At 38.1% G+C, this 19,156-nt stretch overlaps 2 protein-coding genes and 1 pseudogene across 3 annotated transcripts; 2 read left to right on the forward strand and 1 right to left on the reverse strand.

Annotated features, from left to right (window-relative positions):
* Positions 1–561: 561 nt before the first annotated feature.
* Positions 562–3,053, forward strand: LOC145911267 (3-oxoacyl-[acyl-carrier-protein] synthase, mitochondrial-like). 2 transcript variants are annotated; one of them, XM_082998554.1, is made up of 9 exons: positions 562–695; positions 761–898; positions 979–1,116; positions 1,182–1,376; positions 1,434–1,617; positions 1,678–1,826; positions 1,943–2,143; positions 2,264–2,408; positions 2,481–3,053. In XM_082998554.1, the coding sequence occupies exons 1-9, from the start codon at positions 635–637 to the stop codon at positions 2,548–2,550; spliced, it is 1,281 nt and encodes a 426-aa protein (XP_082854680.1). In that variant the 5' UTR covers positions 562–634; the 3' UTR covers positions 2,551–3,053. The 2 variants fall into 2 exon arrangements, with proteins under 2 accessions (XP_082854680.1, XP_082854681.1); XM_082998555.1 differs by having other exon boundaries at positions 1,500–1,617.
* Positions 3,054–8,770: 5,717 nt separating this feature from the next.
* LOC145911650 (beta-1,3-N-acetylglucosaminyltransferase lunatic fringe-like) lies at positions 8,771–12,012 on the forward strand. The gene is made up of 9 exons (XM_082999057.1): positions 8,771–8,833; positions 8,905–9,267; positions 9,781–9,829; positions 9,889–9,931; positions 10,072–10,137; positions 10,194–10,314; positions 10,786–10,877; positions 11,057–11,222; positions 11,519–12,012. The coding sequence occupies exons 2-9, from the start codon at positions 9,004–9,006 to the stop codon at positions 11,675–11,677; spliced, it is 960 nt and encodes a 319-aa protein (XP_082855183.1). The 5' UTR covers positions 8,771–8,833; positions 8,905–9,003; the 3' UTR covers positions 11,678–12,012.
* A 1,442-nt stretch (positions 12,013–13,454) lies between these two features.
* Positions 13,455–17,758, reverse strand: LOC145911757 (uncharacterized; annotated as a pseudogene).
* Between the last annotated feature and the right edge of the window lie 1,398 nt (positions 17,759–19,156).

The following is a 19,156-nucleotide window of genomic DNA, read 5'->3' on the forward strand; positions in this document are numbered from 1 at the left end:
ACAAACTTGCGCACAAGAAATATAACAATAACTGATTAATTTTAGTAAGAAGTTGATCCTGCCTGTTCTCTTGTATACTGAAAATTTATTTTTTCACCTTGACCTCATTCAGCGACTCCGCCTCCTTCCTTCCATTGTGAAGTGACCAATTCGTAAATCCACTTGAGGACACCATAGAAATTTTACACAACCGACAACATAATCGTAGTGTGAGTATACTATGACATAACAAATGCAAACAAAAATGAGCTTTGTGTTGTCGCAAATCTAATATCAAACAAATACTGGCGTTTTCATATCGCTATGGCTTTTGTAGTGCCATTCATCGCAATGTATTAATACCGGTTGCAAAATACATTTTTTGAAGCCCACATTTTTCATTAACAGTCTGAAGAGTATTACTTGCTTTACCAAACACGATCCGGGTCCTTAAACATGCTGGTGTTTGTTGATAGCTAGAGCATAGTTATACTCAGGCAAATGATTGTACTTTCAAAATATTTGCTAATGTTAAACTCACTGTATTTTTTATATTATTGGTAAATAGGGGACTTCCCTTGCACGCAAACAAGTTGCATGACATTAAAATGGAGTGATTGCGGAGTCATTTTTGGGTTGTTTACCGCATGCCACCATGGTTGTGCTATCTACCATTTTCCATGTTGCAGCAAGTGGTAGGAAAGTCTGCGTAACTGGTAAGTTTTAAAAACATATTTTTTGTTCTGTTTGCACTATATAGGACGTTAGTTTTTTCGTGAAGGCATTGGAATCGTATCTCCGCTAGGATGTTCTCGTCAAACAACTTGGAAGAACTTAATAGACGGCAAATGTGGTATCAAAGCGTTGTTAGAACCACCCAAAGATGTACCTTGCAAAATTGCTGCTATGGTTCCCAAAGGTTGTGTGTTGTTTCATTTTATGACATTAATTTTTTTTAACATCAACCTGCACTTTTTGCAAATATTCTGTCACATTAAGGCACAGGACCTGACAACTTTGAGGAAAAACCGTCAAGATCCAACTCTTTGGCATCATTATTTGCTTTACGTGCAGCCTCAGAGGCACTAAAGGATGCAAACTGGGCTCCACAATCTGAGTCAGATCAGGAACGAACAGGTAAAACTACAGGTTTTCTATTCAACTTCTTATATGACTTTTTAGTTATTTGATTCTCTTGAAAGGTGTTTCACTTGGAATGGGAATGGTTGACTTAGAGATAATTGATGAAACATCAAGAAAAATGCATGAAGTTGGCTACCGATCTATGAGCCCTTATTTTGTCCCACGTATATTGATAAATATGGCAGCAGGACATGTAAGCATGGCACACAATCTCAAAGGACCCAACCACAGTGTTTCTACAGCATGTACTACTGGTTAGTGGGACCACATATTGAAAAATATGATGTAAGACTTGTGTCAAATTGTGTTAGGAGCACATGCCATTGGTGATGCAGCCCGTTTTATTTTACACAATGACTGTGATGTGATGGTGGCAGGTGGGACAGAGGCATGCTTAAATTCCCTCGCAATTGCTGGGTTTGCTAAAGTACGGGCACTAAGTACGAAGTACAACGACTTTCCAGAGACAGCTTCGAGACCTTTTCACCCAGACAGGTTTGATTGGAAATAGTGGAAGTGGTTTCAGGTTGTACTTTGATTTAAAAATATTATCAGAGATGGTTTTGTAATGGGAGAAGGAGCAGCTGTCCTTGTACTAGAAGAAAAGCAACATGCTATTGAGCGTGGAGCACGAATCTATGCTGATATACTAGGCTATGGATTGTCAGCAGACGCTTCACATATAACTGCACCAGCTCCTGATGGCAAGTTGACTGACTTAGCTACATTTTTATTACATTTAGTCTCAAAGTCTGGATTGAGAAAATTTGTCTACATTTCTCATCTATTAAGTATATGTGCATGAATTTTAAATTTTTAGGTGCTGGAGCAATGTCTTGCATGAGGGCAGCAATGAAAGATGCAGGCGTAAACCCAGAAGATATAACTTACATTAATGCCCATGCCACCTCAACACCACTTGGAGATGCTGTGGAGAACACGGCTATTAAGAATGTTTTTGGAGCTCATGCCTACAACCTTGCTGTTTCTTCTACCAAAGGAGCCATTGGCCATTTGTTAGGTGGATTTTACATGATTGCATAAAACTGCTGAACAGTAGATATTTAAAAAAATTGACAAGATATGTTGAATATTAAATTATTCTAACTGTTATAAATGTGGACACAAAATATTTGGATAGGAGCTGCTGGTGCAATTGAAGCAGCTTTCACTGTTTTGTCCTGCTATCATGCAATATTACCACCTACACTTAACTTGGACCAACAAGATGTAGAGATGGATCTTAATTATGTTCCCCTTATGAAACAGCCATGGGATGCCACAAGGTATATGTTGTTCGTATAATTCTAACAAATAATTGTCCTGGGAAAAAAACGTCAAATCCACTGTCCATTTAGGAGGGTCGCTTTGACGAATTCATTTGGTTTTGGTGGCACAAATGCTACATTGTGCTTTTCCAATCCATAGTTGAAGTGTTCAGTGAAAGAAAAGCTAAAAGACAAGCAAAGAAGAGAACAATCGTGGATTAGCAAAGCGTTTGTCTTGAAATATGTCGTATTTAAATATGTAGTTTGTGTTTGATGCATGTTATAACGACCTTATAAAATTTCACTATCAATATACAATGCTCCGCACAGGTGCAAATTTACCATTGTCTGTTGACAGCAGCTGAGAAGCGTGTTTTTTTGGTTTTTATTGATAATTGCGTTTTAAAGAAGAATTTCAATGTTTTTGCAAAACAAGAAGGAAACAACATTTATATCGTGGATTCCAAAAATCAAATTAAATTATTTTTATACTTTCATTATAGAGGAGTAATGTGTGTAACATAATGAATACGTGCTTTTGTGTATTCTTTTCCTGCAAAATCCAGCTGCATTTTTACAAAATTCTCCTTCGCGCCATTTGACTTACCGGCTGATGTAAGGATATATTTCGAGATTTACAAATAAAGCATCTCTTTGCTTCGGTCTCAGATTAACAGTGTTTGTCCTGGGAAATCTTGTCGATAAACAAGAACAGACCGGAAGACCAAGGGTCTCACAGACTGACTTGACGCTGTTTTCTGAAAAGCAAGACCGCCAAAAAATTGGCGTCCCATCATTTCTGGTGATTATGATGTGGATCACGAACACAACGCCTTATGTTGCTGGTGTCAATGAAGTTAAATTGCAACGCCAAACTGATGTAAAGTTTGTTATATATTATTAGGCTAGTATTGCTTCTGTAGGGCGTTCTTTAAAACGTCTACACAAAATACTAACACTGCCGTATATCTGACTCCTGATAAAAAGCCTACTCTCTAAACCAAAGTTAATCTGTCAGTTTAATGCATAAATAACAGTCGCACGAATATTACAATAAAACGTTACAAATCACGCGTAGTAAAATGTATGTCTGTTTGGCTTGAAAATTATCGACTTAATGTCTTGACTTAAAATGACTCTATGCGACACTCCGTGACTCTATATTTCTCTATGTGACTCTATATGACTCCCCCCAGTTTTACCCAAAGTGGTGTGGCTTATATAGAAAACGCATACAGGGTCGTTTGGGTTCGGACTGATACGTGACTCATTTGAAATGACAGCTGTGTTGATGGAAGGGTCACGTAATTTGAATAGCCGGATAATTAGCTGTCTTCCGTGCATACAATAAACAGCGTGTTATCCGCCGTATGTTGAAATGGGTTCGTGGCGTATTACTCGACGTTAATAAAAATACAGATGCCACGTAAACACAACATAACATACGAGAGATGTGACGTCATATACATAAAAACTCCCGTCCTCGTAAATGTTTTCCGAACAAGTGTTTATGGTTCCTCAACATTAATCTTGTCCTTTGATAGATTGAATATTTGTTCTTGTTGCGAATTGTCCATATCTTTTGATGTGATTTCCTTGTTCAACTCCTGGTTGTACTCGTATATAGATCGCAGTTGTTACTTCCGCACGCGTATAGACGGTGGTGATCGTTGAAAGTTGAAAGATTGCGTACGCCGTCGAAATATGCGTCAATCGAACTCCGGAAATCGCCAGAGATCGTTGAGTTGTCAAACGTACATATTGAGATGTCCGTGCCGTGAACACTCGAACGTAATCATCAACGTATAATGATCTGCTCGTATCTGTCAAAAAAAACTCGAACATCCTGCCGTTATATCTAGGCCTAATGTTAACACAAAACATAACAGATAAAAGTTATAACACACAAACAAGGATATAATAATGTACATCAAGAGTCGCTGTTGTTTACTTTGACGCGCAGGGGACATGAATGAGTGACATTGAATTGCTCGTGTTTACGAGTCATATAAGGACTTTAATGCTGCCATGTGAGGTCACTATAGCGCTAATATCGTCACAGCGAAAAAATTAATCAACACGATTATCATAACTTGTGAGTAACTATACTGTCCGTTAAGGTCGTGCATACCAATACAGATAGGTTCGACATGAGGCGTGTGTTCAAAAATCCCAATTAGTTAAACGAACAAGCTTTTGTACTGAGCAGAGTTGGCAAAGTTTGACGGTCAGTGTGGGCTAAAAAGGATTTGCAAATGTGAAATGTAACTTGCGCCTTGGCCGTATGCACAAATCTCCCACATTGCATTGTATAGACACGCAGTATTTAGAGAGTGATGAATGCCTTCTGCGGTCTGTAAAATAAGTCGCTTTTTAATTTTACCAGTGCATTTGGAACTTCGTAGGTTAATCACTGCGAATTATTTTTTCACCTACGGCTCCCAAGCCTGGCTTCAGTGCTCAGTAATCAAGTTTGTAACGTCTGATCACTTGCGAAAAATGTGGCGTGTTAATGTGCCTTGCGACTAGCAATTATATGCTCTTCGAGTCTTTGCTCGGTGAATAAAAAAAGATTCAGTCTGTGTCGAGGGGACACGGTCGCGAGATGTCGCGCTTGCCCAAATGCTTTTGCATTATAACACCAATTTCGCGTCATTTTGTGCATTTCTCCTGCTATTTTCCTTCAGCAAGTTCAAAAATTAAATAAACATTAACGTTTTGGAAACACGTAGCCATGTCGAATCTAGAATAACTGTTATACAATTTCCTTTAACGATTCTGGCAGTTACTTACAAGGGACACAAGGTAAAGTCAGGCGGTTCGTTGCAAATCGATATATCGTTACAGCTACCTCACATGAATGAAATGTTTGTGTTTACAGACGTAAACGGTGGTGATTTTAGATTTGCATTAAGCTCATGTCAATTAATAAATGGGCCGAAAAATCATACATGAAAGCTGTTAATCAGTGATCTCTTGCTTCGAATAGCCATAACAACCCCTAAACTAGTACGAGGGTTTCTCCTAATGAGGGACAAAATAAAATGAGTAAAAAATGCATGCAGGCTGGGCGACCTCGTTTGCGCAATGTAAGAAATAACGTGTCAGGCCCCTTAGCTGACGTCATGCCTCTGTGAGGACTTTCTAAGCAGACAATGTTATGACCATTTTTCCACAATCAACCCTAAGTTGCCAGCAGTGACATATGTTATAGAAAATAATCTAACGTTTCGGACCTGATTTAATTAAATCTAAAAAACACTTCTCAAAGTGAATTCGCGTGTGACGTAAACTTATTGAGATACAAGCGTTATTACAACATCATAATATCAACGAAAATGAGATTGACATAACCACTACGGTCAGGCTTATGCTTATAACTATAAAAACGGTTTGACATTTGACAAAACATACTTAACAGCAGTTTGGCATTTTCTTACACAATCAGGCGCATAAAATCAAGAGAAAAACAAACGTCATACCTTATTATTGTTCGAAATGTTTGTTTCGAGCTTTGTCCTTGATGGAGAACATCGAGAAATGTCTGAAAAACTTGTTTGACATGGTTAAAAACCAGAAGGTTTAAATGCCCGTTCAAATATCACGTCGGGGTCACCAAATTTATGTAGGGCGTTCTTTAAAACGTCTACACAAAATACTAACACTGCCGTATATCTGACTCCTGATAAAAAGCCTACTCTCTAAACCAAAGTTAATCTGTCAGTTTAATGCATAAATAACAGTCGCACGAATATTACAATAAAACGTTACAAATCACGCGTAGTAAAATGTATGTCTGTTTGGCTTGAAAATTATCGACTTAATGTCTTGACTTAAAATGACTCTATGCGACACTCCGTGACTCTATATTTCTCTATGTGACTCTATATGACTCCCCCCAGTTTTACCCAAAGTGGTGTGGCTTATATAGAAAACGCATACAGGGTCGTTTGGGTTCGGACTGATACGTGACTCATTTGAAATGACAGCTGTGTTGATGGAAGGGTCACGTAATTTGAATAGCCGGATAATTAGCTGTCTTCCGTGCATACAATAAACAGCGTGTTATCCGCCGTATGTTGAAATGGGTTCGTGGCGTATTACTCGACGTTAATAAAAATACAGATGCCACGTAAACACAACATAACATACGAGAGATGTGACGTCATATACACTTCCTTCTTTTAATCAAAAAATGTGTTTCTTAACCTTGCTACTTTTCCCTTCCAGTTAGTTTTTCCAGCTTGTTCTACATCGTTTTCACACTAAAACTTGCCTTGATGTTATAAGCTCGCGGCATTGGATGTGTGTTAAATTGTTTTTGCGTCCCTTCACTAATCACAGTAAAACGTTATCTCGTTTGGCGTGATGCAGCACATGGTGACGTAAAATGTATAGATAGCGCGATTTAGTCTGCAAGTGTTCTGCCAACCTCACAGCCACCAAATTCAAAGAGAGCACAGTAGTAGAAAAAAAGGTGTGAGATGCAGTTCGCGAAAATTAAGTTGTTTTAAGTTTAACAAAGTGAGGCAGCATTGAACGGAATAATTTGGGAATAACCTTTCAGTCGGAAGCGAGTCAAACTTAATGGAGAGAGATAAACTGAAACATCGACTGTGTGTACATTGGTATGCTTTCAGTGCATATATGACTTGCTAAACAAACATTCAAAAAATAAGTGTTGTTATGTGGCTGTGTACGAGGTCGACTGTGTCCGGAAAATACCTTTCCAACTATTTACATGTGAGATGAATTACTTTACATTAGATGTTAACGAGGTGAATGGTCAACTCCTAAAAAAAACTTAAAAACCTCATGTGGACATTGTAATAAGATTGAAAATCATTGTTTTCCATTTAATAATTTTCGGTTCAACTACAACTGCAACCCATATCTCGCAGTAACAATAAACACATCCGTACGCATATTGTGACCTACAATAAACTACGGCAATAGTTAGCTTTACACTTCACTACGAATGAAAAAAAAATATAACACAAGAAGAGAATATATTGAGGTTGTTCGATCACAATGCGTCTTGGCCGGATGTTATGACCTTGGTGGCGGACACAAATTGTTAGCAGTAAAAATTTAGTCTATTTTGACTGTAATCTATGAACGAAAATAACAGGTGTTTGCTTTTGTTCAAACCTAACCGTTAACGCACAGATTTCTATCACACTCTTATATGTGGATCGAAGATGCCGACAAATTTGTTTCCCGGTGTTTTAGTATTTTCCCGAAAAATCAGTTCCATTTAACGGATTGGGCGCAAGGACAAACAAGCGCTCTGGGCTTCTCTTACGTCGAAAAAACTGGAGAGGCCATTGAACGAAATAAACAGGTTACTTGTACAATCGTACTTGGACTAAAAATATGTAATATAATTTCTTTACTTTTCTGGCCATTAAAGGCCATTAAACAAGATATTTTTGCTATAAAAACCTGCTTAGCACTGCTTTGATAAACGGCTGAAAAACGAGATTATTATTGTAACGGGCGCCAAGAGCCATTAAATTATTCCCACACGATTTTGAATCCATCAGCCGCGACCCATTGTGTGACTATTTCAGCAGCTTATAGAACTGGGTTCTTTGGAATATCTGGGGGAAGTTATGGAAACACGGTTCGTTGGTTTCTGCTTAGAGAGAGAAAGGGAGCTTTTCTGCGTAGATTTATTCCAAGCAGTAAATTCGTGACAATGGAAAGTATGTACAGGGTAAACGTGTTTCGAGTTTATCAAAAAACATGTTGTCAGGGCGACCGCAATATTATGCTGTTATTCACAGGCGCCCTCGTGTAAATTGTCAGTCAGGTCGCAAAGCCTACAACATAACTCCATAGGCTGATATCTTGTTGCGCAGCATTTATTGTTTTAAAGATACCTATAGTTTATTACAATGCATTACGATACTGTTTGCGTCCTTAATATGAGGTCTTCAGAGGCATCCTGGTTGGTACACGGAAATTTTACACAACAAGGTTCCTGTGATTGGATTCGCGGGACAGTGCAACTAGCAGTGAATTTAATCAAATTGTGTTTACACAGAGAGCCCGCCTACTCTTTGTTACAAAGCCTACATCATATTGTTTGTTTTATCGTGCGCGCATCGTGGTTTTTGTTCATCAGCCTTATGGACTGCGTTTTAGGTCGCTCGAAAGAGAGATGAACGTTTTAAATTGAAAATATGGTTCTCGTTTTCGGTAAACTTGCTTATTTCGTAGCGATATTTTGAAACCAAGTAACTGCATCACGGCGGTGAAGCGTAAATAATGGGCACGGTGGAATATTATAGGCATAGGTAATTTTGTATGGATGTATAAACAGTAACCATACACTGATTCTCTGTTTCAAGCTACCCAACTTTTCCGAAGTTAGAACAGAAGTTCCGTTTTAATTTTGTTTTATGTTGTAAACCACGTTACGTCTCATAAATATAGAGGTAGTTTGAATTTCTATACCACGAACGTTTAGCATATATGCGTAATACCACGTTGTTGTATCCAACTGTAGGACAACGCCCAGCACTGATGTACGATGCTGTCTGCTGCTGGTTAATGTTTAACTTGAAGATGCTATAGTCATGACTGGTTTCTGATGTGTTAAGTTAACATGAAGCTCTGCTGGTATTTCAAGATAAGGAAGAAATATTTGCCTGTTTTCATATTACTTGGAATAGCAGCCGTCGCGTTACGGACTTCAGTATTTGGCTTTTCGTCACTTATTAGAGATCTTTTAATTTTTACGCCCACATCCAATCTTTCTGCAACCAAACTTGATGACGTTCTCTTCACTGTGAAAACAACTAAAAGAAACCACCAGCGAAGGTTGGATATATTGCTTGCGACCTGGTACAATCATGTTTCCAGCGATCAGGTAAAGCTGAGGTTTTCAGTTATTCAAAATACAGATCAAAGAATCTACATATATATGTATTATATATTCAAAAATTGTGCAAAAGAATCCCACATTCCACAGCCCCACAGTTTATCTCTGAAACACGTTTGCTCAGTTATAACACATAAAATTGGGAAGGTTTTTCCATTGGCTCACCGCCAGTTGGAAGAGCTTTGTTTGTCTCGGGTCAACATAGACAGTCCAGCAGTCAGTCCATACATTATCTCGTATAGTATTCATGTGATGCCTTCAAATAGGCAAGTTACGAATGGTAAAGACACACGATATTCCATGGGCGCAGAATAAAAAATGGAACAAAATTCTCGGTCCCTGGAAAAAGCAACGAAAACTAAAAAAAATTTAAATTAAACTAAAAAAAATTTAAGTAAATTTGAATTTTACTCAGAAACTTAAAATTCGTTCTGTATGGTAAGAGTAAAGTTGCATTAAATAGTTTAATAAAACCTTGTTTAACTCCGTTGTTTTGCGCAGATATATTTTATCACGGACGACAATGATCCGGTTTATCAAAACAAAACAAGTACGTGGCAAAAATTTTGCTTGTGTTGTTTCGTTAAACCGCTGTGAATATCGTTACAGATTTTCATATGATAAACACAAAGTGCAATGCGACCCATGAAAGGTAATACACAATATTGAATTGATGGCAAGATTTCAGCCCATATTTTGACTTCATGCCTTTATTCAAAAGAAAGAAGATACTGAATTGAAATAAATACAGGAATATAGTGAATATATCTCAATATTTCTTGTTCTTTGCAGAGATTCTTTGTGCTGTAAAACTGGAGCTGAATTTGATTTGTATCTGTCCTCGCCTTCAAAAAGAAAGTACGATTGTTAAACTTTCTTTTTCCATTATATGTTGCACGTGGATATGTTTACAGATGGTGGTGTCACATGGATGACGATAACTACGTTAACGTTGATCGCCTTATGGAAATATTAAACCACCATCACTGGCAAGACGCTGTATATGTGGCCAGACGAAGCGTTCCGTTTCATAAGGTTTGACTTTATCGAGGTGCAAATAATGAATAAGAGAGCCTGTGGGTAAAACCAGCACTTAAATTTAACGACCATTCGTTCCAACAAAACACCCCTTTGTTTGGTTCCTTGGAAAGGTAGTCTTCCTTAGAAATAAGACTTTTTGTCACTTATCGCCCAGTTTGTGTTTCAATGGTGTTTGTGGCATTGCTTCTCTGTTTGGTGTCGCGCTACACCCGTGAGCATTCGCGCAAAACAAATCAGTGCTTGTGCGTCAAAAGTATGTGTTTTCATTCTGTGCCCATGGGTGAATCATAGCATGCAAGCGTTTTTTTATTGGTTTCACACTTGTCAATCTCTACTCTAATTTAATTGATCCTGTTTAGTATGGATTTGTCGCATTCGAACCAAACGATTTAGAAGATACAAACATTCTTTCACAGCGAGCCAAGATCGTGGTATTGTTGACTAACAAAACCGATTGATTTTCAGCATTGGAAACTGGGCAAATATTTATTCGGTACTGGAGGGGCTGGTTACTGCATCACGCGCTCTCTTGCCAACAGAATGGCACCGCTTTGTGGGTACGTTACAATCCTGATATGACTGAACTTGCTATCGTTCGTGTTTACCCCGTCTCTTGCCATATTCAATAATGACATTTTTGTGTCCTCGTTTCCTACAAATATTAGATTAACTGCATTAAAGGGCCCCTTATAGATATTTTAATGCGATGGTTTGTTTATCATATTTTGTATTTTAGTAACGGGACTTTTGTCAAGGCTTGCCACTTGATCAAAAACAGCGACGACTGCACAGTTGGTTTTGTTATAACCAACCAACTGAAACTCAACATGTCAGAATCGTTTGCATTACATTCCCACATCGAAAAGCTTGGCACATTAAATGTGTCAGATATACTACAAGCGGTAAGCAACGATTTTTAACCAGCAAAATTGTTTTCCAAAACAGTGATTCACAACGACCCACCTTCAATGGGCATTGTTTACGGACCAATCTGATAAATATGCGACAATTTTTTACCATTATAAGATTACATTTCAAGCGGCTAAAGGTGGCTCTTACAGTTTTTATCCACACATGGAACATAACGTTCACAATTAGACTCTAAAAGGTGCAAATGACTTTTCCGTGTGGTAACGTGCTTCACGGCCAACTGTTTTGGAAGCACTGGCCTAAAACATGTTTTTTTCTTTATTTTCAGGCAACAATCAGTTACAACTACAAAAATACGATTAACCTGCCCCCGGCCAAAATGACCTTTAGCATACAAAAGGACCGCAGTCGACTTTTATCTCTTCACTGTTGGCTCCATCCCCATCTTGATCTATGCAAAAAGCTTGCCGATGGCGGTACGATTTGACACTGCGTCACTTTGGACCCATTTTCGTATTAATTTTAGAGTACAAAGTACCTAATTTCGTGGGCAATTGTTTTGCAAAAGTGCTAAACAAAAAACAATTATGTTTGAACAAATATGGGTTTAGCATAGGGTTTTATTCTGAAATTTTTATGTGTTCCTCAAACATCGATAGCTGGTGAATGAATTTTCATTGAACAAAAGCTTAATATATAAAATTTTTGTTATTCAATGCAGTTAGTTAAAAAAATGGCACGTGGGTCTATTTTTTTCAACGGCCTGGAAAATATTATAATCTTTATAAATGTCCTTTTTTTCGGGCGGTTGACTTTCGTCAATAAAAAATATAAAATACTTTGTCTTAATACCACTTCGGCTTTTAACGTCATTCCATCACCAAGAATCGTACCGTATGGCTGATGGGATGAAATAAAACAATTAGCTTTCTAATGACCAGCGAAGAAAGTTTTGTACGGGTCACGTGACAACTACTACATGTCCGTATATCACTCGACAAGAAAACAACATCACAAAACATATTTGTTAACTCGCAGTGACGCCTTTGACAATATTGTGTAAGCCAACAAAACACAGAAAAACGCATGTTGAATCACAATAACATGAGTCGGATTGTAATGACGAATTATGCAAACACTCCAGTACCCTAATTTTTTTTTACCTGATTACAATAACGTTGTTTCAAATGAATGAGCCCAACGGTGAGGAATGTCAAGCGTGGAAGTACTGAAACTCCGCAAACATGTCCACCTACAGTGCGTGACTTTGTTAACTTAATCTCCCCTTTCAAATGGTTGACCACAATAATATTAGAGTGCTGTTGTTGCTGACCAGCATCCTAATTTTAGAAGAACATAAATTTCATTGTAAGCAACGTTTCGTCTGCTATTCAGCGAGACGTCATAAGTATTATGGCGCAGTAATTCAAGTCCAGTTGTACACAAATACCGCAAAAACGCAGTTAAAACACAAGAAAAAGGAATACCCTGGAAACCTTGTAGCGTCACGAGACAGAGAGTGCAACAAGCGCAACAATTCCAACAGATTGTTGTTAATCGTGGAAAAATACACATACTGTTTCCTATCACTGATACGCCCGTTGTTCTTGTAAATGTGGAGTGTTTCCAGAAAAGTTTCGTGTGGTCATTCTCCCTCTCCAGAACTTTGTCGAAGGCTACTTTATGTCCGAGCAGTGCAGCAGCATGTTTTATTAGTGTCGTCCTTTGGCCTTCCTCCGCTACAACATCTCGACGATGTTCTTTTAACCTGGTCTTTAATGCTCTTCTGGCTTCACCGATATACGCCGCACCTTAGTCCTTACACAGAGTTATGTAAACAACCCCCTTGAGCTCAACTAACTCCATCTAAATAGAGTGCGATATTAACATGCGCAGCGTTCTGTTAGGCTTGGTGTAAACCACAATGCCATAGTCCGACATAATGCGCCTTATTGTATCAGTCCAGGAATGTACAGCATAACAATCGTCCCGTTAGTTGGCGCCACTTCCTTGATCGTCATTGCCGGGTTGAATCCATGACAAAAAATATGCAAAAAGTGTGATTAACTTGTTTTATTGCTTCCAAGTTTTGACCGTGTGTAACTTTTACACGTAGGAATTTATTTACATGAAGAGCAACATAAATCCATTTCTTCAATACGAAAGCGTCAAAACACAAAGCTCGCATGCGGAAAAATCAACACTTCACAAAGTTTGTTACCTAAATACACGTTTTAACATTTAAAGCTTCCAGGAAGGGATGTAATTTGAATATTTATATACATATTTGTTGTCTGTTTCAGATGATAAAGATAATATGTCAGTTTCAGAATATTTCACATCATCCAACAACCTCAATTACTCTGCCACCTTCCACCTCGGCACGGGGGTTGTATCTAACGTTTAAATGAGACGTACTGTTCCTTGATGAACGTATTAATGATATTTTGAAAATGATCCACTTCTTTATCTGTGACAACCACTCCCCCAATGCTTTGGAGTACAGTAAGGGGTTTAAGGCGCTATTGATTGGAAGCAACAGACAAGCACTCACAACATAAACATCTCGTGGCATTTTTACTCATCCCACACTAAATAATCCCATGACACATATTGGAATACAACAACAAAAGTCGGTCAAAATCAACCTGGTAATCTTCTTCTGCATCTTGGCAGTGATATCAGTGCTTCTGGAACCTTTCATGCGGTTGCTTCGCTTGTAAATAAGTAAGTAAGCAAGCACCATGTAGACGAACTTGAGGAAGTTGAGTGTGATAAGGAATGTTGAATATTCCCAAGCAAACCCATTGGTTGTTGCAAACAAACGTGGCATACAGACGCTCGTTTCACCGTAAAATCCAAACTCTCCCTTAATAGAATTACGAGGAAAGGCGGTTTTAATGGCACCTTTAACACGATACCAAGACTTTGGATAAGATGTTGAAATTCTTTGTGCAAGTAAAGACATGTTTTCGCGTGACACGAAATCTGTTTCGTAAAAATTATTGGGAAACCAAACATTTGCGACAAAGTACTCAGCAGTTGCGTTGAGCAAAGGAACGATTGCCAACAAAATAGATAAAATCCAACAACAACCTTCAACAATTAAAGTCTTACTAACATTGACATTTCGCATGAGGAAAGGCTTAAAGGTCGAAATTAGGCGAAATGTGGTCATAGCTGTCATAGTGAATGCTGATGCTTCTGATGACACAATTGCAAGTGCTCCAAGTCCTGAACACAAGTTACTTGACCTCCAATCCTTATCAAACAAACAGTAAGATCCAGAAAATCTGGTCGTTTGTATTATAACTGTCAGTAGATAAACTCCCATGAGAAAGTCAGACACGCTGAGGTTAAGAATAAAAACGCTTGTATTGATAAACAAATTCTGATCTTTGTTGACTTTGATCAAATCACGTGTGGTTGACACAAATACAAAGAAATTCCCTCCCAGTGCCAAGATGCCTGTCACCCAGAACATACCTCGATACACTGGGTTTGTGATCATTTCGTTGACGTCTGCAAATGCGTTTTCAGCCAAATTAACGCATTCGTCACTTCCGTCAGAGCAGTCATTAATTCCGTTCTGTACAAATTTTATTCCAACTGACAAAGGTTGTTCATTAGTGCAATAGAACCTGGTATTTTCACAACGACACCTGCTTTCATCGGATACGTCATCGCAGTCGATTATGCCGTCACAAACATGCTTTCTATCGATTGAAATCTTTCCTTTACTTCTGCAGTAGTAGCGGGTGTTGTTACAAAGTTCTAAGAACTCGTATGATTTGTCGTCACAATCATTTATTCCATCACAAACTTTTTGCTTATTCATTTTTATTTCCCCTTTGTTGATACAGATAAAACTGTTTGGACAATACCGTTCTCCGGTAACTCCCATCTCGTCATTGATCGATCCGTCACACAGCATCGGATGGAACTGTTTTACTTCGTTTCTTCCAAAATATCTAAACTAGGGATGCACCGAAAGTTCGGTTTGCCGAATTTATTCGGCCGAAACTAAGGTTTTCGCATTTATTCGGTTTCGGCCGAATATTTCTGCAAAATTCGGCCGAAACCGAAACTTTTTTACTGCATGTAACGCTGATACGCAAAGTTTAGAAAAGGTGAGAATCCTTGTTTAAACTGTACGAATGTCTTCGTTTCTTTTGTTTATTTTCTCAGAAAGGATGAAAATCAAGTTATAGCAGTTGGAACAAGACGAGGTTGTTTTTTAAAAGGCTGTATGATAAGATTAGATCCAATCCAGTACATGTTTTGTTTAAATTTATTGCGATTTTAAAGAGATGGACACCAAAATTAGTTTCGGTTTATTCGGCCGAATTAATTCGGCAACTTTTGCCGAATATTCGGTTTCGGCCGAATATAAAAATAGCTGTTTCGGTGCATCACTAATCTAAACCACCACCTCATAGCTGTGACGCACAAGGATTCGTTGCCAAAATTTCTGTCCGTGTCCATGTTATTTTTTGTTACGCATCCACTTTGAATCGATGCTGTGGCAGTTGAACAATATTTTGTGTTAATTTTATTTTCGCATTGGGCACTTGCGTTGCACAACACCTTATCTAGGTTCACACATGTAGAACTTCCCCCACAAAGCATTTGGTTCTGGGGACAATCTCCTCGTATGTCGCGACACAAAGTTTGATTTTCACACAAGCATTCATCTGTCATGTCGAAGCAATCCACTACACCGTCACAAACTTGCTTGTTTGAAACTATCAGCTTTCTGTCCAAACACTGGAAGCATCTAAACTGTCCATTGAAGAAACAAATATCAGAACTGTCTGAACATTGAGCCACTGAATCGTAGACGTTGATTTGAGGTAATACACAAACACCTTTTCTTGCTGATCCGGAACATTTAAAACCAAACCCATGTTGGACTTCGTCAGTTTTGTCCATACAGTCATGAACAGCTTGGCCGTCACAAAAATGCTCTCGTGCAATAAGTTGCTGATTTTCACAAAAAAAGGTTTTTTCGCAGGATTTCCCACATGTTGAAGTTGTACAGACTACACGGTCAACTTCACAACTATTAACATTTGTAGCACACGTAGTACTGACGACATCAACGCACGTGTATGGATTAGTCGTATGTATGAGGTTTCTGGCATTCGTTTCGCTTGGACAAGTCAGAGCAACCACCTGACAGGATTTACATGAGATGTTAAAAACTGAACAAACTTCGTCAGTTCCATCAACACAATCTTTGAACTTATCATTTATCCACACAAACGGAATACATCTGATACTGTCTGGTGAGCATTGTGAGGTTCTTGAATTACATTGACATCTGGCGTAAATACCAGAACAGTTGCAATATAATGTCTCATCACTTCCATCAATGCAGTCAGGTTTTCCGTCGCACAATAAAGCTTTATCAATGCAACTAAATTTGTTTCCAATGCACCGTTTTGATTTAATACATGTACACTCAAACTTATCCGCTGGACATGTGCAGTTATGTTCATCACTCCAATCTCCGCAGTTGTTATACCCATCACATTGTTTAAATGTAGTCAAGCAACCCCAAGATGACGTGCAATTTCTAGTTTTGTAACATGCACACTCAAATTCATTCGCTTGACATGTGCAGTTAACCTCATCACTCCAATCTCCACAGTGATTAAATCCATCGCATTGTCCAAATTTTGTTATGCAACCCCAAGATGACGTGCAATTTCCAGTTTTGTAACATGGACACTCAACATCATCCGCTGGACATGATATGCAGTTAACCTCATCACTCCAATCTCCACAGTTGTCATACCCATCGCATTGCGAAGATTTGTAGGTGCAGCCACTACGAGATGAACAATTTTTAGTATTGTAACATGGACACTCAAGCATATGCGCTGGGCATGGTGATGAGCAGTTAACCTCATCACTCCAATCTTCACAGTTATTCCATCCATCACATAGGCTATGTTTGCTGACGCAACCACCGTAAAATGACATGCAGCTTTTAGTTTTGTAACGGACACTCAAATTTATAAGTTGAACATGTGCAGTTGACTTCATCACTACCGTCAGGGCAGTCGTTTCTTCCATTACATAGCTGAGATTTATATATACATCCCAACCATCCTGGACACGCTGAATCAAAACAATTGCACTGGAATCTACCACCAGGGCACACATCACTTAACTCATCACTCCAATCTTTGCAGCTGTCATAGCCATCCAGCACCGATTCCAAATTAATACATCCAGCCCATCTGCATTTGCGAAACTTCTGGCAAGCGCATTCGAACATTGACGATGGACAAGTGCAGTAGGAATCTTGATATGGAGCTTCACAAATCGGTAAATTTTCCTCTCCTGTTACCAAATGTAACAAGTTGTTATGAAGGGCATTATCCCGAAAGTTAATGTGTATGAATGGAAAACTTAAGCTGTTTTATAACCATTGACACTTACTTGTAATGGGAAGAGGAGCCAAACTTGTGTCCTCACCCGGACATTTACCTTCCGCCCATCCAATCAACACAAACACCAAGAACAACTTCAACATTATCTATGATTTCCAAATTTCGACTGTATTTTAAAAGATGTTTCTTTGTTCTTTGACTATTTAGTTTAAAGTATATGCTGTTCAATAAAGCGTAACTTTATCAACATAATGTGATTAGTAAATAAAATAAAAACTGGATCAAAAAACCAAAGGCCCCTGGCAGGCTGTCGATCGCACACCGTATCAATAATAATGTATTAAAATCCTAACACAGCGATCTTTATAGACAGCTCAGATCGATTTATTGAGAGAAAAATATATTTCGCCTAAAACGACATCATCAGTTTCTCCATTAACCCTAACACGGAGAAAATGGAGAAAACTGATGGAGAAACTGATGATGCCGTTTTAGGCGAAATATATTTTTCTCTCAATAAATCGATCTGAGATGTCTATAAAGATCGCTGTGTTAGGATTTTAATACATCATTTATCAACATAACACTTATTTTCTTTTTGGTTTATATTTTCAAGTGTAGTTTTGAAGCATTTTACTTGCGATGCGGGCAAATTTTGCGAAAGTATAAAAATACGGACTTGACTGCTAATGCATGTTTCTATATTTTATAACACTTACAAAATAATTAACACCGTATAAGTATCTAACATATATTGAGGACTTTGAATGTCATGTCATGAAAACAAAACTGTTAAATAGTTGATAATCATATACATTGATACAAAAAACAACTCTAAATCAAATCCACAGAAAACACAAAACACCCGAACGAGGTATTGGATTTCGACAGCCCGAACCAGGAAATGGTGCTGTTTTAATGCAGAAGGTTAATTGGATAACATGCGTGTTCTAGCACTTGTGGTATTTCAACCTTTTTTTCTTATTTCCACAACAGACAGGAAATCATACAGGCACCCGATACGCGTTTATGACAGCGTGTGGAATTTTTTATGGCTGCATTAACCACAAGATTATTTTTTTTTCATTTTTTTCTGTTTGTTAACTATAAATAAAAAACTATAAATTTCAAAAGCAACTTGTTTCTGTAAACGTATGCATTTGAGAAGTGTCCTGATTCTGTGCTTTGAAGTATTGTAACTCGGACGATATGAACGGCAGAGTTTCATTGTAATTTTTTCTGTTACCCTTCGATCACTGTAAATCAGTATTTTCGAAACAGTTCATTATGGGTAAACTTCTCGGAAACTTTCAACATATCGATCTTTGTTAACACCTACAAAATCGCCGACTGATCAAATGAAACTATGCACAACCTTTGCTTCTCACCTGTGACGCCTGTGGAGATCAAAAATTGTATTTCCGTTTTCCTGCTTTGTATGCGTGCTTTATTGTCCCGGTAAATATGAGGAAGTTGATTGTGATGAAACAAAAAAGTATAAGAACGAATTTATTCGCTAGACTATTTTACGTGTCATGTTGTTTTTAAGAAAGTTTCAACATTAT

This window comes from Ascidia mentula, chromosome 8 (assembly GCF_947561715.1).
Source record: "Ascidia mentula chromosome 8, kaAscMent1.1, whole genome shotgun sequence".
NCBI lineage: Eukaryota > Metazoa > Chordata > Ascidiacea > Phlebobranchia > Ascidiidae > Ascidia > Ascidia mentula.